This window comes from Lissotriton helveticus, chromosome 4_1 (genome assembly GCF_964261635.1).
Source record: "Lissotriton helveticus chromosome 4_1, aLisHel1.1, whole genome shotgun sequence".
Taxonomy (NCBI): Eukaryota; Metazoa; Chordata; class Amphibia; order Caudata; family Salamandridae; genus Lissotriton; species Lissotriton helveticus.
In genome coordinates this window covers 1,585,828,161-1,585,853,146 of record NC_136063.1, presented here as the reverse complement: position 1 = coordinate 1,585,853,146, position 24,986 = coordinate 1,585,828,161, and the positions used below count along the sequence as shown (strand labels likewise).

Here is a 24,986-nt window from a genome sequence, read left to right as displayed (position 1 = left end):
AAGGGAAAGGAGGAAAGGGAGGGAGAGGGGAAGGAAAGAACATGTCATAGGATCATAAATTCATAAACTACAGAGTTACAGTTAAATTGTAATGTAAAAATAGAACATAAGAAAATGTATAACAATATCATTGCAAAACATATGAATCAATAGGAGACCAAAACGACTGAAATGATTGTGAATTATGAGTAACGCCTTTAAGGGATAGCTGCGCACCTCTTCTCGTAAAGGTAATCCATGACCACCAAGCATGGACTGAAAGAGAAGAAGCATCTTTCCAACAGAAAGTAATGGATTTTAAGGCAGCTGTGATTAGAAAATTAAACAATTTTGCCTCTGACTCAGAGAGGGGATAAGTTAGGGCAATCGATTTGCAAATTAATAAATTAAAGGAAATATCATCTTGTAAAGGTAAAATTTTTCAAAATTACACTCCATACTTCCAACCAAAATTTCATAATAACTGGACAGTCAAACAACATATGGCGTAGTGAACCATGGCTAGCATTGCAGTGCCAACAAACATCAGAAAGTAACAGTTTTGCACGAAATAGACGTGATGGAGTCCACAAAGTGTTAAATAAAATATAGGCATTGGTTTGATAAAGGGACACTGGGAGCCATCCTGAGATACTGTCAAGCCATATAGAGGACCATGAGTCATCTGACAGGGAGATGGAAAGTTCATTGTTCCAGAACGACGAAATAATCTGAACATTGGAGCCCAGTGAGGTGGAAATTTTTTTATAAAAAACAGAGACAGCTTTAGGGGACGATGTTGCAGCTGTGAGGTAAATTAATAGGTCATTTGTGGTGGAAGAGGGAATACCATTGGGAAAGGAATCCAAAATAGAGTTACACAAGAATTGATATTTTAAAAGGTCAGTAGCTGGGAGACCAAACTTTAACTGTAGCTGTTCAAAAGGAATAAAAGCATTACCATTAAAGACATCTTTAAGATATAAAATTCCTTTTGAAATCCAGGAGGACCAGAAGTTAATGTTTCTGTTCAATTTAAGTAGTGCACTGTGCCATAAAGACAAGTGGACTGTGGAGAGTAGGGGCAATTCAAAATTAGAATCTAAATCATTAATTATCAATCTGGAGGACTTAATGGTAGAGGAAAGATGAACAACCTTCGCTGTGGATGACATTGACATCAATGAAGGTAAAGAAAAGGGCCGTATAATGGACGCTTCAATATCCAACCAAATTGGAGGTTTGACCATATGTGAAGTATTAAACCAAAGGGTACTCTGCTTTAAGATAAAAGCTTTATGGTAAAGGTGAAAGTCTGGCAGGGAAAAACCAGCCTGGGCCTTAGGAATTTTTAACTTTTTGTAAGCAATACGAGGGGCTTTGTTAGACCAAAGGAATTTAGATAAGAGTGTGTCAATAGTTTTATAAAAACTGAGAGGAAATTGGGTGGGGATCATAGCTAAAGAGTAAAAAACCATAGGCGCTATATTCATTTTTATAGATTCCATTCTTCCCCACCAAGTGAGATGAAGGGCAGACCACTTGGACGTTTTGTTTTTAATGTAGTCAATTATGAAATCAGAGTTAAGTTTTAATGTAGCTGGCAGCGATGAAGCAAATAGAATACCCAAATACTTAAGTTTGGTTGTTTGCCAAAGAATATCTGTGTTTGGGAGCATCTCTGAGGTACAAAACACATTCAAAGGAAAAAATTCAGTTTTGCTTACATTCAATTTGTAACCTGAAACCATAGAGTATTGAGCAATAATGTCTAATAGGGAAGGAACAGAAGAAAGAGGGTTATTAATAAATAATAAAACATCATCTGCATAGGCTAAAGTTTTAACAGTTACATCATTGATCATAATACCCTGAATGTCATCACAAAGGCGAATATAATTAAGAAAAGGTTCAATACCTAAGAGAAATAACAGTGGAGAAAGGGGACAACCTTGCCTAGTTCCTCTAAAGAGTGGAAATTGACTAGAAATTTGACCATTAATGAACAAACGAGCAGTAGGGGCAAAATATAAAGCAGAAATCATACGAATAAAAGGGGCACCAAAATCAAAGGACAATAAAGTTTTAAATAAAAATTGCCAGTGAATCTTATCAAATGCTTTTTCTGCATCTAATGCCATCACTCCCGCAGGAGAAGTAAGTTGAGAACTTTGTTCAATAATATGTAGTAGAGTTCTAGTATTATTAGCAGAATATCTATTTTTCATGAAACCAGATTGGTCTGGGTGAATAATGGAATGGAGTACAGGAGCTAGTCTAGTAGCTAGGATTTTCGCATAGAGCTTACAATCCTGGTTTATTAGGGAAATGGGGCGATAATTAGAGACCAAGGTAGGATCTTTATCAGGCTTAGGCAGTACAATAATTAAGGCGTCCGTAAAAGAGCCCGAGATAGTACCAGAGGAGCCAAAATGAGAGAAAAGGGTATTCAAATAAGGGAGGAGATGGGATTGAAATTCTTTGTAAAATTCTGCTGGGATACCATCCGGACCTGGGGATTTATTCTTGGGAAGTGACTTAATGGCAAGCAAAATTTCTTCTGATGTAATTGGTGAGTCTAGACCTGTTCTATCTGATAAGGAAATATGGGGTAAATTGCACTTATTTAAAAAGGAATTGATTAAAGATTCAGGGCAGGTGTCAGGTTTACTATAAAGGGTAGAATAAAAACGTAAAAATTCTTGCACAATATCGTTATGAGAAATAGCCACTTTGCCTTGAGATCCTCGTATAGAGGTAATCTGAGTCTTATCTCTTTTAATTTGTAAGTAATTAGCAAGGAGTTTTCCCGATCTGTTGGTATTAAAACGAAATTTAGCATTGGACTTTAAAAGTTGGACTCCTGCTCTGTGACTAAGAATGGTATTAAATTCATAGCGGAGTTTTTGAAGTGTAAGTTTGTACTGGGGGTCATTGGAAGAGATAAACAAACGCTCAAATTTAGCAATTTGCTTTTCCAAATGCTTAATGTTAGCGTTAAATTGTTTGTTCTCATGAGCCATAATAGAAATAGTGGTACCTCTAATGTACGCCTTAAATGCATCCCATCTGGTGACAATTGATGTGGAGTCTTCAGGGTTGAATAAAAAATAATCTTTTATAGCCTGCAACAGTTTAGGTTTATGCTTATCAGTAAGGACAATGTTGGAGTTCATACGCCACCTATTTTGTTTAGTAAAAGTAGAAGAGATATTTAAGACAAATGAAATTAAAGCATGGTCTGAAATGTCTATAGTGCCTATAACAGGATTAGTAGCTGACTGAAGGAGGGAAGGTGAAATCAAAAAATAATCAATCCTTGAATGAGAATTATGGGGATTAGAGAAAAAAGAAAACCATTTTTCAGTGGGAAAGTGTAGTCTCCATACATCAGCCAGTTTAGTAGTACTAAGGAAAGATTTAAAAGCATGAAAAACTTTAGGGGGTCTAAACTTGGTAGTAGAAAGTCTATCAAGTAATGGATCAATGATCACATTAAAATCCCCTCCAACAATCAAAGGAACTTGTCCCAACTTTAGAACTTCTGTAGATAAGTTAGACCAAAACGAAGGATCATCGGCTGTGGGGCCATAGATATTAAGCAAAAAGAAGGTGGAGTCATGAATTTTAACTTTAACAACAATAAATCTACCTTCTGCATGAATTTATTAATAATCTGACAGTGTAATCTCTTTGCAAAGAAAATCGCAACCCCATTTTTCTTACCAAGGGCAGGTGACGAAACAATAGTCAGAGGTGAGGTTCTAATTACAGCACTCCCAATAGTGTTTGGCTTATTTATTTAAAAACAAGTTTTTCCAGCATACAAAGGCGATATGTATGCTGGAAAAACTTGTTTTTTATGAACCCTGAATAAAGAAGAATAACACTAAATGAAGAGGACCTTTTTTTCTTGACTCTATATTGGATGATTATTTACCCTTATACTTTATGCTTTCCATGTTGTTTTATGGACTTAACTAGTGACAACTGTCAAATGTCTATTTGTGCAAAGGTCACAAAAAAAACTTAAATAAGCCAAACACTATTGGGAGTGCTGTAATTAGAACCTCACCTCTGAGTATTGTCTTTGGTTACACATCTGTGTGCACTAATATAGTACCTTTAGGTAGTAGGTACTTTGAGTTTCTTAAGCACCCATTACATACTGTGATTATGTCTATTTACAATACGCATTTAACTAGTGATATGATGAAATATGTCTCTCTTTGAATGTTGCTGACTTTTCCAATTTTTGGACACTACTACCGCTCTCTGTTAGACGAAACAATAGTGTTCACCCACTTTTTGTTCATATATTGTAAAATGTTGTCATCAACATGTGTATCTTGAAGAAAACATATATCAGCTTTAGAAGCCCCCAAGTAGTCTAGAATTTTCGTTCGTTTAACTGGATGTCGCAGACCTTTAACATTAAGAGAAACAATTTTAACATCATGTGTAGTAGCCATGAAGAAGTAAAATGAGGATGAAGAGAGGAGTTAAAGAAAGAGAAGAGGGAGAACAGCCATGGAAGAAAAGTAACTCTACGTAGAAAGCTAGAAAAGGCAGGGAAAGACACGAAAGGAAGAAACAGAAAAGGAAGAAAAAGATACAAACAAGGCACATAAATAAGGACACAGAGTCGCACACCCGTTCCACAAGCATGGCCAGAGACCGTTGGAGCCCATGAAGAAAGAATAATCGCCAGGAATGCTCAAATTAAATGCGATCAAGTAATAGGAGCTTGAGTCTCCATTGATGACGAAGCTTGTTGGTCCAAAAAGAGTCTTAAGTCTGCAGGACGATGAAAAGATTTTGAGAAGGTATCTTTCCAAACTCGCATTGTAGACGGATCAAATAGACCATACTTAAAACCAAGGCTTTTCAGATGTGGACGCATAGAAGAAAATTCCTTGCGAATAGCAACCGTTTCCTTAGCAAAGTCTTGATGGATAAATATTTTGGAGCCATTTACCAGAAGCGAAGGAATGTCTCTGACAGCTTTCCTTATGAGAACCAAGTGATGGTGACGCAAGACCTTAAAAATCACCTGCCTGGGTTTGGTATGGCGTGGATTCCTGTGTGAGGGAATTCTATGCGCTTTGTCCACCTCAAATTGTTCTGGAAATTTGATATTTAGAAGACCAGGCAGCAAAGATTCCAGGTACAAGCGACAGTCGGAGCCCTCAACTTCTTCAGGCAAATTGAAAATGTGGAGATTATATTGTCTATTACGGTTCTCCAATTCCAATAATTGGGTATGCATTGGTACTATCTGAGCCATCAAAGGTGTAAATGCATCGAGCTTGGTTTTATTGTCCTGAATTTTAATAGAATTGTCAGAAACTTTCATGGACATTGACGCCATATCTTTGCGAACATTTTTCACTTCATTTGCAATAGTATCAGTATTCATGCGCAGCGCCTTTATTTCTTCCAGTATCAGAGTAAGTGAAGGTTCAGAAGTTTCTACAACTTTCGATTTATTTGGTGGAGGAGACACCTGCTGCTTCCTTTTGTTGTTAGCAGAATTTTTGTTATCCATTTTGAGGAGAAAAAACAACTTTTTGCGTCAGGAAAATGTAGAAATACCAATTCCACCTCAAAATTTAATAAATATGAGGGAAAAGGGTATTAAAAGCTCCCAAAGCACTTGAGGAAAAGGCAGTGTAAGAGTTAATGTGAGCCGTGGGAGTGGCTAGGCCCAAGCCAGGCCCTTTCTTCAGAAATGCACGCCCCCTGTGCTGAGGCAATCGGCAGAACCGGAGCAGAGGCTGGGGAGAGGAGCTAGGAAGCAGACAGAGGGATCCCCACGCGATGAAAACGCCCAAAATTCACAGCAAAGGTAGGGGGCCGGCATAGGAGGCAAGCGCTACCAAAAGTGAGCAAAACTTGTGGAAAAAATCGTCGTTATTCAGCTCATTAGGCTGATAAAGTTACGGAGCTCCGGTGGCGGCGGCCATCTTGTCGACGCGCTCGCGCGACTCCCGTAATTTGTGTTTATAAGCCAGCCATAAAGCATTGCAGTGTTGGGATTGGCTATGGGGAGCCCGGGTGCTTCCTGCTGCAAGCGGAGACAGGAAGAAGAGGACGAAGGAGAGGAGGCGGCGGCCGGCCCAGGTAAGTGGTTTTTTTTTCTCTTTTAATTTCCTTCCCGCCCCCTCTCATTACTCCCAATCGACAACAGCAGCTACTGCCTTACAGATATGATTCAAGTAAAAGCCATATAAGGTTTTAACAGCAGAGTTGTCAGGCAATCTATGAACAACACTCTTGCTTAAGTCATCAACAGCAGATCCAAAGATTCGGAACTAATACTGCTCAATGATTACTAAACTGAATTTTTCACAACAATTTTCTAGAAAAAAAGGTACTTATCAGATGCACAGAGGTGGGCCATAGCCAAGATCAAGATGGCCACTTTACTTCTTGAGCTCCAAGTCACCAGCACAGGTCAAGAAGCACCGGTGTGTTAAGGGTGATCCTACCTTAGCCATCTAGCAGATGAAATTCAAAGAAGAATAGACAGTCGCCATGGAGTGATTTTGGCAATGGATTGCTTCCTGGGTGTAAAGATGTGACTTAACAGAGGTCGACACCCTTGCGCCACTCTCTGCCTGCACAGGGCCAGAGCCTCTGTGAGGCTGACCAGTCCCTTATACTGGGTGAACCTGTTGGCTGAGTAACTGACATGGCTCAGCAACCTGGACCTGGTACCTTCTTTGTAAGTGCTATTATTGTACTTTGTTCATGGTTTACGTTGATGTACTTCAGGTTATTGTGTGTATTCTTGAGGAAAATCTTCAAAAGGAATAGGTTTTAAAAAACTACCTAGAACAAAACCACCTTCGACACAAACACCAGTCCAGTTTGAAACCCTCAGGAGCCACTGAAAACGACATTGGCCAGTATCAGTGAGGCAATCCTCACCTCCAACATGAGATACGTGACATGTAACAGGGTAGACTGCTAGGATGCCGCTACTCTTCTCAAAAGAGTGTGGTGGGACTGTGGTGGACTTGCTACCGCCATGAGTCTGATCCTCCTTTTCACTCATTTCAGGTAGTCGCTCATCATGCCTTCCCAATGAGGCTTGTTCCTTTAAGTGCCCATGCTTTTGAAGGTGGTCTGTGCTCTTCTCCAACCAGTGATTGATACGAGGGGTCCCGGTAATCACTCATCAATAGTTTGATGCTTTGCACAGAGGCCCGGCAAGCAACATGGCTGGCCCCTACGACCAGCAGTGTATGCTGATCCTACTGGAGGACCTGGGAGTGTCCCGCTCACTTCCTGGTATTTGAAAGGGTGGCAGTGCTAGCTGTGAGGTGCTCTCCCTGCGGGGCTGGATAGAGAGGGAAAAGAGCAGCAGCAGTTTAGTGGCAGTCTGACAGATGCCAAGTGTCAGGCGGAGGCACAAGTTTGCCTTCTAAAATGTTGATTAGAACGCAGTTCAGCAAACGGAGTGGTGCAGTGGGGGAAACTGCAGGGGTTGTGTTAATGTTATGTTATTTTAAATGTTTTGTAAGCGCAACAGCTGCCCCAGCAAAGAGGCGTCCCGGTGCTGCTAGATCCAAAAGTACTAAAGCAACTAACGGCTAGCCGACCATGGTCGCGGATCCCTATGCCGGAGGAAACAGAAAGGTTTTAATAGCTTCCCGGAAAGCAAGCAAATTTTCCATTCCGCGGATGCCGACCGGCAAGGAGTTAAGGCGAGCTATCGGAGGGGGAGTTTTATGGTGGTGGACCCAAGAAGGTTGGTGAGGTCCCTACCCCTGTAGAGGTAGGGTTGTTGACATCAGGGGCACGGTTTTGCTAGATTAACGTATTGCATTTGGGGTTTTCACTTCAAGGTTCATATTACAGTAACAAAACTAATTAGACTAACACCCGAAAGCCTAGAACTGGAACAAGATCTTGCTGAAAGCGTTGAATCTTTTGGTAACTTAACATGTTTGCCTTGCCTGATGTGGTCACTCCAGTAACATTATGCAGAGTGCAGGGTCTTAGAGGCGCAACAGTTGTGAGATGGTCGCATGACTATGCGGGAGTAGCATAGGTATTCCAGAGAAAACATCAAAGGCCATCATTGGGCCTGATTCCGGGGGCGGTGGGTGCTCTTCCTTTCATCAGTCACACTCCTTCAACATCTAATTAGTCATCAAAATATTCATCAGACTCTCTCCTTCCACTAATATGTGCTTTAATTGAAGATTGGTTTATGTTAACTCTGCGCTCTTGAACTGAACTTATAATCATTAAAACATTTCAAACTGGTACTGCGTTTTGACCCTGCCTTCAGACGTATAGCAGAGCCTTGTAATTCAATGAAGAAAGGTGAATGTCGTCTCTGTCCAGGAGAAAATGAGGGATGCAGATTACACTCCTAGTAGAGTAGGGGTATAAGGGTGTAGGTCCTGATTAGCAAAACCGTGCTACCATGACTCACGACTAAAGACAAAGTTTTGCCAGACAATGAAGAGGAAAATAATAACCAGTCATGTTGCATTTTCTAATGCTTGTTAAGTATGGCTCCGAGCATTCTAGAAAGTTTGGCTGCAGAGGCTGTTAATGATTTTGCAAACTACCTTGAATGTCACCTTGAAACCAACGGTACCATTTTACTATGTGATTCTAGTGCTGTTAAATGTTACGACCCGTGGTGTAATTTAGCAAATGAGATTATCGTTGTGAACATTGTTTCAGCATGTTGTTTTTTTTTCTTTTCAGCTGCATGTCCCTCCCTGTGACAATGAGAGCCATTTTCAAAAGGGCTCCGAAAATGGAAGAGGTCTGTGAAACGGAAACGTCTACAGTAAACGTTGAACAGCTGCACATTTTAAAAAACAACTTTGAAAATTCACAACTTTTTACAAAGGAAGAAAACTTTGAACAGGCAAACCCTTTAAAAAACCAAGAGCACGTGGTTCAGTCTCCAAATTTAAAAACGGAAGAAATCGCTCCAGATGCCCCAATGGATACTGATGAACACACGCCACAACCGAGCGAGTCCAATATGGCAACTTCACAAGCAAATGGCTCCCCGCCACAACCGAGCGAGTCCAATATGGCAACTTCACAAGCAAATGGCTCCCCGACTGAAGCGTGCAGTGATGCTCCTGCTTTTTACGTGGTTGATTTAATCCCTGAAGATGCACAGCCTAATGGTCATTATGATCCAACCAAAAGTACACCTGATAATTTAATTGAACCGGAACTGAATCCTGTAAGTGAACCAAACACCTCCTAGGCATCTCTCGTTCTCCTTTACATGTATGTGTGTTTGACTCCAACCGTGAATACAAGTTTCCAAAAGCATGCCTTGTCTCTTCATTTACACATCATTCTTCATTTAATTAACTTACGGATTAAGTACACTGTTATCAAGACATGACGTTTTAGGAGCACACCCACTACCAAGTGGACCTCTTGGATGTAGTTGTGTATCTATTGGTTTAAAATATGTGCATGAATTTATTTAGCACCCACCAAGCCTTATAAGGCATCAGCACTTTGTAGAGCGTCATGGAATTCCTTGCAGTATGGTACTTTGGAGTGTTCCTATTGGAGCAGGACTAAGACTGATTTGCATATCGTTGGTGCACAAATCTTTTCCATTCACAAGATAGCGTCTAAGAAGTCAAGCATGAAGTGATTTCCATGAAGAATACAAAAAAGCAATGGATGTAATGCTTGAATCAATCCCAGCCACTGGTAAGTACTCGACTGTCTCGTTCCAGTCCATCATTTCTTTTTTTGTTAACAATGCCACCTCAGATTAGAAAAAGGGGGTGGTGATGGACAGAGTATCTGAGTTAATCAGAACACTCCTACCCAGTCAACAGATCAGGGCTTGATCCATCACCGTTTTTTAGCTCATTGCACCATCCCAGTTCAGAACCTGGCTATATGCAAATTAGTCTGTCCCTGGCCCAGTGCATCATGGGAACAGGGCAGACCAAACTACCAAGCCAATTCTTCACTGGAAAGGAAACAAGCTTCCGGGGACCGGTTTCTGGCATTACAGCCGTCTTCGGCCCGGCTTGCTTGAATCCTGATGGTGCAATGAGCTAAAAAACGGTGTTGGATCTAGCCCTGATCTCTTGACTGGGTGAGAGTACTCTGCTTAATTCAGAGACTCTGTCCATCACCACCCCTTGTTGTAAATAATTTTGTCCACCCTAAGCGTGGAAGGGTATACTCAGATGTGAGTCCCTTGCTCATTGCACCATCAGGATTCAAGCAAGCCGGGCCGAAGACGGCTGGAATGCCAGAAACCGGTCCCCGGAAGCTTGTTTCCTTCCCAGTGTAAGAATTGGCTTTTGTAGTCTGGTCTGCCCTGTTCCCATGATGCACTGGGCCAGGGACAGACTAATTTGCATACAGCCAGGTTCTGAAACTGGGATGGTGCAATGAGCTAAAAAACGGTGTTGGATCTAGCCCTGATCTCTTGACTGGGGGAGAGTACTCTGCTTAATTCAGAGACTCTGTCCATCACCACCCCTTGTTGTAAATAATTTTGTCCACCCTAAGCGTGGAAGGGTATACTCAGATGTGAGTCCCTTGCTCATTGCACCATCAGGATTCAAGCAAGCCGGGCCGAAGACGGCTGGAATGCCAGAAACCGGTCCCCGGAAGCTTGTTTCCTTCCCAGTGTAAGAATTGGCTTTTGTAGTCTGGTCTGCCCTGTTCCCATGATGCACTGGGCCAGGGACAGACTAATTTGCATACAGCCAGGTTCTGAAACTGGGATGGTGCAATGAGCTAAAAAACGGTGTTGGATCTAGCCCTGATCTCTTGACTGGGTGAGAGTACTCTGCTTAATTCAGAGACTCTGTCCATCACCACCCCTTGTTGTAAATAACCTCAGATTAGAGCCATCTGTATGCAAACCAGCCTTGGTCCTGCTTCAATAGGAACAGATCAGCCCAAACTGCCAAGACAACCAGAACACAAGCAACTCTAGACTGGCTTTCACCTATTTGGGCCTCTTCATCCAGGTGTGGCTTAGTTCCAGTGGTACAGTGAGCAAGGGACTAACATCTGGGCATAACCATCACACATAGGGCACCACAATGAAGAATACAAAAAAACTGATTGATGGAATTATTGAATTAATATTAGCCAGTTGTAATTTCTCAGGCCGCAAACCCAATCCATATTTTTTTGGGCCACCTCAGATTAAACCCAGCCATATGTAAATCAGCGTTGGTCCTGTTCCAGTAGTAACAGTCCGGCTCGAAGTGCCAAGCCAAATCCTCTCCGAACTTGAAAACAAGCAACCCGTGGATGGGTTTCAGCTTAATTGGGCCTCTTCAGTTGTGTGCTATTTATTTCCTGTGCCACAGTCACCACAGGAACAACATCTGGCCAAATCCAATCCACTTAGTACGACTTAGTACTGTCAGTTATGATAGGCCCACCTACATATATTAGGTACTTCATTAATGGTGGTAGTGAGAACATTCGGTGGTAGGAGTTCTGCTATTCCCACATCAGAACTTTCCATCACAGAAATTCTTGGAAATAATTTAAATTAACCAGTGTTTCCGATCTGTACAGGCAATTATGGATAAAAAAGCAGTAAAATCCTTACAAGCCACACCACCCAGGACTCCCATCTGTCTAGTGTTGAAAAATATCTGGGGTTGGTAGGTTTCCTTACCTGCTGGATGACCACATGCCCAAATGTGTGTGTCTGTGACCCAGCAAGGAATCGAGCATCCAAGCTCCTCGCTGAGGCGCAGTGATGTGTGTCTGTGCCCAGGCAAAACTGTGTCTGTCCCTTAGCAAAGCTCCAGGCATTTTTCATATTTTTGTTCAAAGTAAGAACAATACAAACCGTTCCAAGCTCCTTGCTGGGGCACAGAGGTGCCTGTTTGCACCCCAGCAAAGAGCCAGACAGGGGAATTGTTCTTTGGCCAGAAAGAACTCCAACATCATGCAGGCACCTTACTGGAGTACAGAGGTGTATCTACACTCCAGCAAGGATCTGCACTTTGATTGCATTTTTAATAAGGTTAAGAAAAAATAAATTGTGTCTGGCTCCTTGCTAGGTAAGTCTGCGCACCAGCAAAATGCCAGGCAAAGTGTGGAATTTCTTAGGAATGTGAGAAATCCAAACAGTGTCCAGGGTCTTCACTGGGGCACAGAAGTGTAAGTCTGCACAGAAGTGAGTGTGACCTGGAAGGTAGTGAGACAATGTTTGGATTTTGTTTCGTTAGGATAAAGAAAATTCAAACAATATCTGGTTCTTTGCTGGGGCACAGACACACAGCTTTGTCCTCCAATATCAAAATATAAAAAGCTGGTCTATTGGCTTTACCAAGGAGTCAGCGCATCGCCCTATAAAAATCAGACCTATTGGCTTGTCAAAAAGTTGCCACAATCATTTATCAATACCCATATTCAAAATGTATCCTTTTAATTACATGCATGGCCATGCATAAAATTGTACTGAAAACTTTAAATAAAGTTTTTATTCTAAACTCTTTAACACTCATTAGGGCAACAAAACGCAGCAATATAAATTAGTTCCTGATAGTACACAAGTTAAATGCAATCCTGATTGTATGACAAATTGAAAGCACTGAGGGCCAGATTTATCAAACTTTGACGCAGTGCAACGCAGCAAGGCAACTTGCTGCGCTGCGGCAAATGGAGAGGGCAGGAATGTGCCATATCTATCAAGAATGCAGCACACTTAGAAAGAGGAAAAAACTAGGAGAAATAAAGATATTTCTCTTCTTTGCACCTCTGTCGGGGAGATGTAGAATTTAGATACAAACCCCAGGTTTAGCAGTCTTAGTAAATCTGGGAATGTGCCAAAATCCATGGATGGTTGTGTGGGAACACCCAAGGAGCGCCTTCTCAGGGCAGAGTAACGCAAGGCAGTGAATTGCGCTGATAAGCGTTAATTGAGATTTACTAAGCAACGCAGGGCCACGCAAGGTGGCTTTACATTGCTTGGTACATTTGATTTAAGGATTGCGGTCCCCTTGCAACACCATGCGTGATGCAAGGACAAAGCAGTCCAAAGATATATCTAGCCCTAACTCTTTAGGGTGTGTATCACTCGTATCTGCCCCAAGTATCTAAAAGCTCGACTCCCCAGATATACACAGACGAGACTCCTACGCTCCAGCGCTTTACCCCAGCTACTCATTCCGCGAGTAAGAAGGGTACGTTTGGGTGGTAGGACTCTCTCGGCCGATACGGCAAAGCTGTGGAATACTCTGCCGCCTGTCCTACAGCTAGCCCCCTCAGAGGCTAGTTTCAGAAAGGGCCTGAAAACCTGGCTTTTTACCCATTAGATCAGAGCCATGGACCTCCCCTCACCACTTTCCTCTCTCGTACTGCACGCTTAGCGCCGGGACACTTCCGGTTGAGGTAACCGCACACGCTTTACAAAATTCTGTATTATTATTATTATTATTATCAGGCTTAGGGCCAAGAAAAAGAATATTCTGAATGGTAATGTGAACAGTGTGCATGAAATTGCCATATTATTTTCAGACCTGTAAGCTGACAATAGTCGCGCTAACAGACCACTGAAATTGTCCGCTCTCTGAAACGCTGCAGGAAATCTTGTAATGATAAGATTGACAAAGCCATCCAGCATCAATCAAATCAGAATTATAAATAAATAAAAATGGCAATATTTTCCTGCCTTCCGTATGTTTCTGTAACAGAAACTTTGCTAGTGTTCTGGATTGATGATATGAGTGCTGCACAGAAGTTCCACCTCAATAGAAAATCATTGTAGAAGAAACTATAGAGTACTGAGAATCTGGCTGGGGTGGACCCAAGGCCCAATTGTTTGAGAGGTGCCGAAGTACTGCTCTCTGACTGCAGATTCTAAGACTTTCTGAGATATGTGAGGATGCTTAAGTGGCTTGGCATATAAACCGTGAACTCTAATAACAATTTTGCCAATATGTTAACCATGAGGCTGATAAATGTATGTGGATATTAGGTAGGGGTTTACTAATCTAATAGAGAAAGTATGGATGTGTGATCTAAAATGTTTGAGGTATTTTGAATAGTCACCTTGTTCTATATTAGGACTGCAGAGATTACCGTAATAATTATCATTATCTGATACATAAGAATTATATGTGAATAGTCTATAATGAATAACTTTTTATTATAACATACCAGCAACTGTGTTTGTCTACGGTTTCTAGGGCCCTGGCTTTCAATGTGTATCTATATACAAAACTCCCCCTGCAGATGAGGGCTACTCTGACAGGGTTGTCTGACTCCTAACAGTCCCTACGGAGCCTACCCTATGCTTCTAGGAGACATGTGAGAAATAATACATTTATTACCAATCTTCTCCATATACACCAGTAATTAACAACCCGATTTCATACCAGCACATGGAACTTTAGGGTATTGCCAGTGGAAATTGGAGCACCACTCAACCTGCAGTCAAAAACTAGAGTTCAAGCACCCTAAGTGTGTAACATAATTTGTTCATCCACGGTCATAAGGCCTTTTCTCCTCTAGTGTTGATTCCAGACAGACATACAGAGTTAGGAACATGTTCTAGTCAGGGAACTCTATTACATATACATAGGTCTTTTGTGTATTAGTGTTTACTTTCAAGTACTGTTATTTATTTTATTTGGAGTTTTATATAGCGTGAACAAGACCCTTTCAGGTGACAGAGCAGTTAACAGAGTTCAGAGAAAAGGGGCTACGACAACGGAAAAATAACATTACATAAAAATAAAACATCTGGCGATGTATACATACGGACTAATTCAATTGAAAGGTAACAACCTAGGCAACTAATATTTAAAATACCTTCATGGTAAGAAATGATGAATAGTTGGCTACAGCTGACTAAAAAACATAGTTTTTTATTTAATAATTAAAACAGTTGACAATTCATTCACATAAAACAAAATTAAATTTAAAAATTCACAATATACATTCTCATAAGCACCATAACACAGAAGTTAATAAACAGTATAAAAGGGATTCTTTATCTATAATAGATAAGTGGCAAAAAGATGAGTCTCTACGCGCGTTTCGGCGGCCAGCGCCTTCTTCCTGGAGTAGCCACATAATATCTATAGAATAAAAAATGCATATAGAATACAAAATTATATCGTTTCAAAGTCATATTGTTTCAAGGTCAATTACTTATACAAATAGAACTAGTCTAACATCAAAAAGATTTTCATTTTAGCAGCTGTAGTTTATTGGTTATAAACAATCTAGTTTACATTTTCTTTTGTTGTCATTTCCTTGCGATATTCTGGCTAGCTTAGGGACAGTATTTTTTTGAATGATGAGTGATCGGTGGGAAGAGAAAGTGGCATCGATAGACCTGTACATAATCCTTCTTAATTCATCATTTTTTATAAATTTATAACTCTTGTAGATCCTGATAGAGCAAAGAGTATTTTACAATGATATCTATCGATTTACTTTTCTCTAAACATGATAATATTTTTAGGAGTTCAATATATGTAATGTATGGTAAAGGATCAAAACCATGATAAGAGACAACAGCCAATAAGATATATCAAAGGCTTGCTATATTAACATATAGTGGGTCGAATAGATGCACAAAAAAGAATTTTTATACACTGGTTATTATCGTTTTCTTTAGTTGACTCATATGCTTCCGTGTTTTATTAAAAAATTACTCTAATATAAAGCATTTCTCTTATCTAATTTATTAGTCGAAAGATACTCACTAGTAGGAAACTTTTGTTTTTATTGAACGATTAAGCAAGATTTCTGCTTCCTATTATGATTCTTTCAACGTCAGGTGTTGCCAAAGCTTAAGAGGGAAAAAGTCATACTGGCTGTTAGGTTTTTATTTGAACTATTCTAACTATCGTTACTTCTCAAAAATTTATTTTGAGCTGACATTACCTGATTGATTTTGAGGTTAAATAATTATTGCCCGCCAACCGGAACCCTTTATGTGGAATAGCGATCGATAATATCCAAGGTTGAACTTTGGGTATCTATTTTTAGAAAATATAGAGAGAGATAAGGCAATGCTTATTTTTCTTATTCTCAGAGTAGTTCATGGTTACATAAAGTTACTCATATTATGACGAAGTTGAATATTCCATTGTTTACGTTTTAATCTTACCTATTGAGTTTACAATGTTTTCTTGATATCTTGAGCCTAGGCTTCCGTTCTAGGATATGATATATTAGCAGCGTATTGATTTTGGTAGCTTCCTATTTGCCTATAAAAAATAAATGTGAGGGTAAATTCTTTGTTTTCTATTTTATGATTGCCGAGTCCTTAACTTTATTGTTAGCAGTCTTACCTAGAAGATCGAATTCTTGTATTTCAGAAATCTGAATGATGTTAAAAAAGATTCTCGAATCTTGTCTCTCAAGGGTTTGTGTTAAAAGATCTCCCTGCCTGTGAATATAGAAAAATAAAGGGGAAGATATTAAATATCTTTATAAGCAATCTAATTCTAGTTTCTGGTGGCTGGATTTGGTCTGGAGTCTCACCTGAGGATGATCAGCAGGGCTCTCTAGGGCTTTCTTTATTCTCGAATCTTGTATATAAGGGGTTTGTATTAAAAGATCTCCCTGCCTGTAAATATAAAGAAGAGGAGGGTTTGGTTAAATATCCTTGCAAATAATCTAACTCTAGTTTCTGGTGCTCGAATTCCGTCTGAAGTCTTACCTGAGGATGATCGGCAGGGCTCTCTATGTCCGATGGCGGGTTTGAACGTCGGCAACAGCAAGCGCGGGAAAATGATGACCAATTACCCGTTCGCAGATCTAGTATATATACTCGAGTCAATTGGTCTAGATCATTTGCACCTGTTTTTTTCTTTTTGGTTACGTCATATTAAACACGAAGTGGCGGGTTTACTGCGTAATTTCCACTGGTTGGTGGTCTAATGGTCACGGAGTTTTATGTCGGCCCCCATGATTGGAGGTCTAACCATCACGGAGTTTTGCATGGACTCTCATGATTGGAGAACTGATGTTCGCGGAGTTTGTGTTTGAAAGTGAAGAAAGACTTTCATTCTGTAGTTTTAATGCATGGAAAAATCGTTGATTGAGTTTTCTGCGTTTTTAAACAAGGAAGAAATTTCTTTTATATTTTCAATCTTATTATTTCTATATCTTCACATGACGTTGTTTAAATTTTAAAGAAAGGGATTATTAAGATGTATGTATAGTCTGTAAAGGTCTATGTGATGAATACAAGATAACTGGATATCTTGATCATATTTAATTTATAAATTATCTTGGGAGTTATTTTATTTTGGGAGTTATTTTATCTATTTTTTTATTTTTCAAAAAATGACGCTTCATCTATATTAATGGTATATTACTTTACCCTTGTTGTTATTAGCTGGAGACATAGAGTACAATTAGGGATTCCTCACTTAACAACATAATATGTATTTCCAAGTGGTATGGGCATACATGTATATACAGTGTGTTAAGTATGCATATATATATCTGTTTAATTCAGAGGAATTCTCAGCAAATTGCGTGTTCCCACGGAATTTCGCTATTCAATCCTTGGCGGAAAGTATTAAAAACGAAAATCCAAAAGACCTCTCTTTTCTTTCGAATAGCCATGCCTCCTTTGGAGTCTGGAGTGTGAATTTTTTCTAAAATTCTCCATTTGAAATCATCAGCACGGTGTCCCTTCTCTACAAAGTGCTTTACCATGGGACAGGCGATTTTTTTGGTTCTTATGGCTGAGCGATGTTCGTTTAAGCGCGTCTGGACCATACGTGAAGTTTCACCTATGTATCCCAGAAGGCAAGGACACTGTATGAAGTAAATCACATTATTTGATTTACAATTCCACATTTCCCTAGCTTTGGTTTTGTGTCGATTATGTTCAAATTCCTCGCCTCGCAAAATATTTCCACATGAGGTACATGAGGAGCAAGGAAAGGTCCCTTTTATTGGATTGTTGGTCAAAATGGATCTTTGACTCAGGATTTCTTCGTTTGCCTTCTTTTTAAAGTGAGAGTGGACAATGAATTCTTTTATATTCTTGTTTCTTTTGTGTGCAAAGAGGGGTTTCATCAATTTTTGTTCGTTCGAACAGTTGCTGTTTAATATATGCCAGTTCGAATTTATGACTTGTTTTACCTTTTCATTTATAGTTGAGTGCCTTGTTATGCAGACTATTTGGTCATTGGGTTTTGGAGATTTTGTTCTTAAAAGGCAATCTCGGTCATAATATCGTGCTCGTTTGTAAGAGTCTCTTACCAAACGGTGAGGGTAACCTCTATCAATAAATTTAGTTCTCATTATTGCAGCTTGTTTGTCAGTCATTCAAGTTTGTGCAGTTTCGCCTGACACGTAGGAACTGAGAAAAAGGAATACTATTTTTCTGAGTTCTTGGATGGAAACTGCGATAGTGAAGTAATGTATTCCTTGCAGTGGGTTTTACATGGAGATCTACTTTTAGATTTCCTACATCATTTATAATTTCGATGTCCAAGAATTCCACTTTCTCATTACTAACATGGGAGGTAAAATGTAAGTTAGGATTTGCTCCATTTATCCATTGAAGGAATTCTTCTAAAGTTTCTCTCCCATCGGTCCAGACAAAAAAGATATCGTCAATATATCTGGACCAATGGGAGATAGATTCGTAAAAAGGGGCAATCTCATTGTGAATAAATTCTTTCTCGAATGCTGCCATAAAAATGTTGGCTATCGATGGGGCTACTGAAGCGCCCATACTGACACCTTTAATCTGGCGGTATATGTGGGTGCCAAATTCAAAAACATTTTCTGTGAGTACAATTTCCAGGCAAGCAAGCAGAAATTCTTTGGGGCATGGAATCTGGTGCAGATCAATGAACCAACTAGTGGTTTTCATTGCGTCGGTCAAAGGAATATTACTGTATAAAGACTCGACGTCCATTGTGACTAGTAGTTCATTGTAGGAATTAAAGGGGATTCCTTCAATTTTTTGTATCATAGTGCCAGTGTCACGTATGTATGAATCTATTTTAGGGATGAATGGGCGTAAATAATTATCCACATATTTTGAAAGCGGTTCAGTGGCTGTTCCTATTGTAGAGACTATGGGCCGATACGGGGGGTTGCTGACATGTTTATGAATTTTGGGGAGACCATAAATACAGGCAATTTTCCCCTGATGATGGTTTAAGAAATCAAATTCTTTGGTGTTAATGGATCCATCTTCTAGGGCAGATTTTGTTAAGGACATTATTCTCTTAGATAAATTTATCATAGAGTGAGATCTCAGGGGGACGTAAAATGTTGGATCATCCAGCATTTTAAGCATATTAACTTCATATTGAGATGTATCAACGATCACTATACCGCCTCCTTTATCACATCCTTTGAAAGTAAGATCTTTGTTATTTGAAAGGGATATTAGGGCCTGATGCTCTTCCTTTTCTAAATTGTAGATGGGTTTGGGAATGAATCTTAGGGCTTGATCTAATTTTTTGAGGACCACTAGTTCGAAAGTTGCTACTTCGGGCCCTAATTGTTCCAGACCTGGGCAGAAGGTAGATGGAAGACAAAGGGGTTTTATGGAGAGGTGTTCCTCATCTGTGGTGTTATTAGAAGCAAAGAACTTTTTTAGACGAATTTTACGGAAAAAAGAGATTATGTCACAGTGTAGCTCGAATAGATTGACTGTAGAGTGTGGGACATAGGATAATCCTTTAGATAACAAGTTAGTGCTGTATTCATCTAGCTCAAGTTTCGTTAAATTAAAGATTGAAATCAAATGCCCTGCTTCCAATATTGTCTGCTTCTGGTCTCGCGAAGGAACTGTGGTTCTTCCTGTTGGTGATGGTGTTGTGGTTGGTAGTTCCCTCTCGGTTGGCCCTGAAAGTGAACCCGTGGGCGTCCCCGTCCACCCCCTCGGTTCCCTAAAAAAGGCTGTCTACGATTTCCTCTATTAGGTGCTTGGTTATAAATCAAGTCTGATTCATAGTAACCTTCATTATTCTCATTTTCTGAGTCTGAAGTTTCTGAAAAAGTGTTTACACGTTGTTTTTGTTGTTGCTGGTCCCTAGTTAGTTTCGGCGGTATAGTGATTCTGTTGATAAAAGTCTGGTCTCAGATAAGGATAAGTATTTTCAATAGTAGCAAACCTTTTATCTTTCAGTAACTTATCATTTTTTCTTTTTTCTAGATAGCTAGTAAATGATTCTAATTCTTTATTACACTCTTCAATTTTCTTTATGGCTTCCTCTATGTTACCTATTTTTTTGATTTTATTTTCTAGGTCTTCTACTTCAGACCTTACTTCTGCGGCTAATTCTTTAGCGGTCTCAACGATGAGGATCATTAAATCCCTTGAGCATCTACTGGCAATTCTGCTCCATTTATCTAGAAATGCTTTGTAGTGAACAAAGAGTCCGGGGATATTTCTCACTCGGAGACCCATGGGTATAATGCCTAGCCGTAAATAAGCCAACATGAATTCCCCATGTGCTTCAATTCTTTTCAATTTCTTTTTTAGTTCTACTAATTTTTTGGTATCATCGTTATGTTGATTAGAGTTTGTGGTAGTAGGGCCGAAAATGGATGATGTTCCCACAAGTGTTTCGAATTCTTCATCTGTAAAGCCAAAAGTTTTTTGGAGGGCCATTTTGATAGTGAGACGAAATTAGGAGTGGAAGGTGGATATCGATAGCAGAAAGATGCAAGGAAATGACAAGGGGGACTAGAAACCACAATTTATATTTAAGGAACAGCCCTGCACAGACAAGCTGTGGGAAAATATGTGTTTATTTAACAAGGACCCCCTGGGTATAAGAATTTTATAATTCCTAGGTCAGGGAAAACAGTTCAATTGAAAGGTAACAACCTAGGCAACTAATATTTAAAATACCTTCATGGTAAGAAATGATGAATAGTTGGCTACAGCTGACTAAAAAACATAGTTTTTTATTTAATAATTAAAACAGTTGACAATTCATTCACATAAAACAAAATTAAATTTAAAAATTCACAATATACATTCTCATAAGCACCATAACACAGAAGTTAATAAACAGTATAAAAGGGATTCTTTATCTATAATAGATAAGTGGCAAAAAGATGAGTCTCTACGCGCGTTTCGGCGGCCAGCGCCTTCTTCCTGGAGTAGCCACGTAATATCTATAGAATAAAAAATGCATATAGAATACAAAATTATATCGTTTCAAAGTCATATTGTTTCAAGGTCAATTACTTATACAAATAGAACTAGTCTAACATCAAAAAGATTTTCATTTTAGCAGCTGTAGTTTATTGGTTATAAACAATCTAGTTTACATTTTCTTTTGTTGTCATTTCCTTGCGATATTCTGGCTAGCTTAGGGACAGTATTTTTTTGAATGATGAGTGATCGGTGGGAAGAGAAAGTGGCATCGATAGACCTGTACATAATCCTTCTTAATTCATCATTTTTTATAAATTTATAACTCTTGTAGATCCTGATAGAGCAAAGAGTATTTTACAATGATATCTATCGATTTACTTTTCTCTAAACATGATAATATTTTTAGGAGTTCAATATATGTAATGTATGGTAAAGGATCAAAACCATGATAAGAGACAACAGCCAATAAGATATATGAAAGGTTTGCTATATTAACATATAGTGGGTCGAATAGATGCACAAAAAAGAATTTTTATACACTGGTTATTATCGTTTTCTTTAGTTGACTCATATGCTTCCGTGTTTTATTAAAAAATTACTCTAATATAAAGCATTTCTCTTATCTAATTTATTAGTCGAAAGATACTCACTAGTAGGAAACTTTTGTTTTTATTGAACGATTAAGCAAGATTTCTGCTTCCTATTATGATTCTTTCAACGTCAGGTGTTGCCAAAGCTTAAGAGGGAAAAAGTCATACTGGCTGTTAGGTTTTTATTTGAACTATTCTAACTATCGTTACTTCTCAAAAATTTATTTTGAGCTGACATTACCTGATTGATTTTGAGGTTAAATAATTATTGCCCGCCAACCGGAACCCTTTATGTGGAATAGCGATCGATAATATCCAAGGTTGAACTTTGGGTATCTATTTTTAGAAAATATAGAGAGAGATAAGGCAATGCTTATTTTTCTTATTCTCAGAGTTGTTCATGGTTACATAAAGTTACTCATAGTATGACGAAGTTGAATATTCCATTGTTTACGTTTTAATCTTACCTATTGAGTTTACAATGTTTTCTTGATATCTTGAGCCTAGGCTTCCGTTCTAGGATATGATATATTAGCAGCGTATTGATTTTGGTAGCTTCCTATTTGCCTATCAAAAATAATAAGAGATAATAAGAGATAAGAGAAATGCTTTATATTAGAGTAATTTTTTAATAAAACACGGAAGCATATGAGTCAACTAAAGAAAACGATAATAACCAGTGTATAAAAATTCTTTTTTGTGCATCTATTCGACCCACTATATGTTAATATAGCAAGCCTTTCATATATCTTATTGGCTGTTGTCTCTTATCATGGTTTTGATCCTTTACCATACATTACATATATTGAACTCCTAAAAATATTATCATGTTTAGAGAAAAGTAAATCAATAGATATCATTGTAAAATACTCTTTGCTCTATCAGGATCTACAAGAGTTATAAATTTATAAAAAATGATGAATTAAGAAGGATTATGTACAGGTCTATCGATGCCACTTTTTCTTCCCACCGATCACTCATCATTCAAAAAAATACTGTCCCTAAGCTAGCCAGAATATCGCAAGGAAATGACAACAAAAGAAAATGTAAACTAGATTGTTTATAACCAATAAACTACAGCTGCTAAAATGAAAATCTTTTTGATGTTAGACTAGTTCTATTTGTATAAGTAATTGACCTTGAAACAATATGACTTAGAAACGATATAATTTTGTATTCTATATGCATTTTTTATTCTATAGATATTACGTGGCTACTCCAGGAAGAAGGCGCTGGCCGCCGAAACGCGCGTAGAGACTCATCTTTTTGCCACTTATCTATTATAGATAAAGAATCCCTTTTATACTGTTTATTAACTTCTGTGTTATGGTGCTTATGAGAATGTATATTGTGAATTTTTAAATTTAATTTTGTTTTATGTGAATGAATTGTCAACTGTTTTAATTATTAAATAAAAAACTATGTTTTTAGTCAGCTGTAGCCAACTATTCATCATTTCTTACCATGAAGGTATTTTAAATATTAGTTGCCTAGGTTGTTACCTTTCAATTGAACTGTTTTCCCTGACCTAGGAATTATAAAATTCTTATACCCAGGGGGTCCTTGTTAAATAAACACATACATACGGACTAATGGCATAAAGGAAATATGACCACAGCATGAGGCACAAATCCAGGGTCTAAAACATATTAAGGCAAGGTAGCTGGGTGAATAGAATGGAGGGACCGATCTACGGGAGACGAGGCAGTCCTCATAAGAAAGGAACGTATTGGATAGAAAGAGTTTTGCACCTTTTTTTTTAATAGTGTTTATTAATTTTTCAGTTTAGTACACAGAGCCTATGAGATAGTGGGAGGTATACGTAACATTCCATGACATCGTAATGCAATATGACAGTTTCTGCATTTGTCACAAATATGTGCCTGTTGGTGACACTATCTCAGTCCACTACAATAATATAGAACACTACCAACATAAGTTATAACTCTTTTGCAACTATCATGTTCTGATTGAAATTATTATACGGACCTAAGGGGCTAGTTACATTAACGTATTCACTGTGTTGTAATTTACCAAGTTGTGAGCATTGGGTTCGGACCAATTATGTTTATGTGAAAGAGTTTCACTGCTTTCTTGAAGGGGAAGGAGGATGGATTGCGTCTGATTTCAGTAGGGATCGAGTTACAAATCCTTGGACCAATTCTGGAGAAGGATCGGAGAAAGGTTTTCTTTTTCTTTTTGAGGTTTAAAAAGTAAGGAGCGAGTGCTTCTGGAGTGTCTGTTTCTACCCGATAGGGTCAGTTTATGGGGCAGGTAGGAGTTGTGGTGTAGTGCATTGTGGGTCACACAGGCCATTGTGAGGTGGATCCTGACCTCGAAGGATAACCATTTTAATGATTGAAGGTCTGGGGTGATATGATAGTGTTTTTAAACCGGTGATGAGCCTAGCAGCAGCATTCAGTGTAGCCTTTAATGGTGCAAGTGAGGTTTTTGGGAAGCCCACCAGGGTAGAGCTGCTGTAATCTAAATCTAAAGTAAAAGATCATGTACTGCCACTGTGAGGTGCGCCTTGGGGAGATACGGTTTTAGTTTCCTAAGGATTTGTAAGTGATGGTTACTTCCTCTAGTGAAGGTGCTGATGTGTTTTAGCATGGTAAGGTCTTTGTTCAGGGTTATACCTAGGGATTTGACAGTCAATGATATGTGGAGTGCAGTTCAAGGCAATAAGAAGAGGGAGCCACTCTTTGATGTTGGGGGTGGAGGTGGGCGGTGCGATCAAAAATAATTCAGTCTCAAGGGCATTGAGTCTGAGGTGGTTAAGAGTCAGCTAAGGCTCGTCTTTGTCAAGGTGTCGTTGAGGATGTCTTCAAGGGAGGTGATTTTCATATAAAGTTGGGTGTCATCAGCATACATGTGGTAGCTGTGGGAGAGTGTGAGGATTTCGGTTAGGGGCTCCATGTATAAATTAAACAATGTTTGGGAGAGAAAAGAGCTTTCGGGGAGGCTCAAGTGGAAGCAGGTTAATAGCGATCTGGATCTTTTTACATTTGAGTGGTAAAGGAGTTGTCAAAGGTTTCTCAGATGTGTAGTGGATTGTTGTCGGAGTAAGAGGGATTATTTTTGCAGGACGGTTAGTTTCTGATAATTTCGAACAATTGTTTGTTGGTAGCTGAGTCTAGTTGATTTTGGAAAAAGACTTATGTTCTGCTGTCTCCAGAGAGATATTCTAAAATCCATCTGGAAGGCAGTTCCCAGAGGACTTGGTTGCATGCAGTCCTGTTTGTACTGTACTGCCACCAATTAAAAAGATTTTATCAAATACGCAGCATTGAATTTACAAATGTAGTCAATTT

The 24,986-nt window shown here is 39.0% G+C and overlaps 1 protein-coding gene across 1 annotated transcript in view; it reads left to right on the top strand.

The window, feature by feature from the left end:
• Positions 1 to 9,291, top strand: part of LOC144827606 (mediator of RNA polymerase II transcription subunit 1-like) — a 648,236-nt gene extending 638,945 nt beyond the window's left edge. Inside the window, exon 17 of the mRNA XM_078685852.1 lies at positions 8,710 to 9,291. Coding sequence (XP_078541978.1) covers positions 8,710 to 9,229 — 520 coding nt within the window. The 3' untranslated portion in view covers positions 9,230 to 9,291. The remainder of the gene's footprint in view (positions 1 to 8,709) is intronic.
• The last annotated feature ends 15,695 nt before the right edge of the window (positions 9,292 to 24,986 follow it).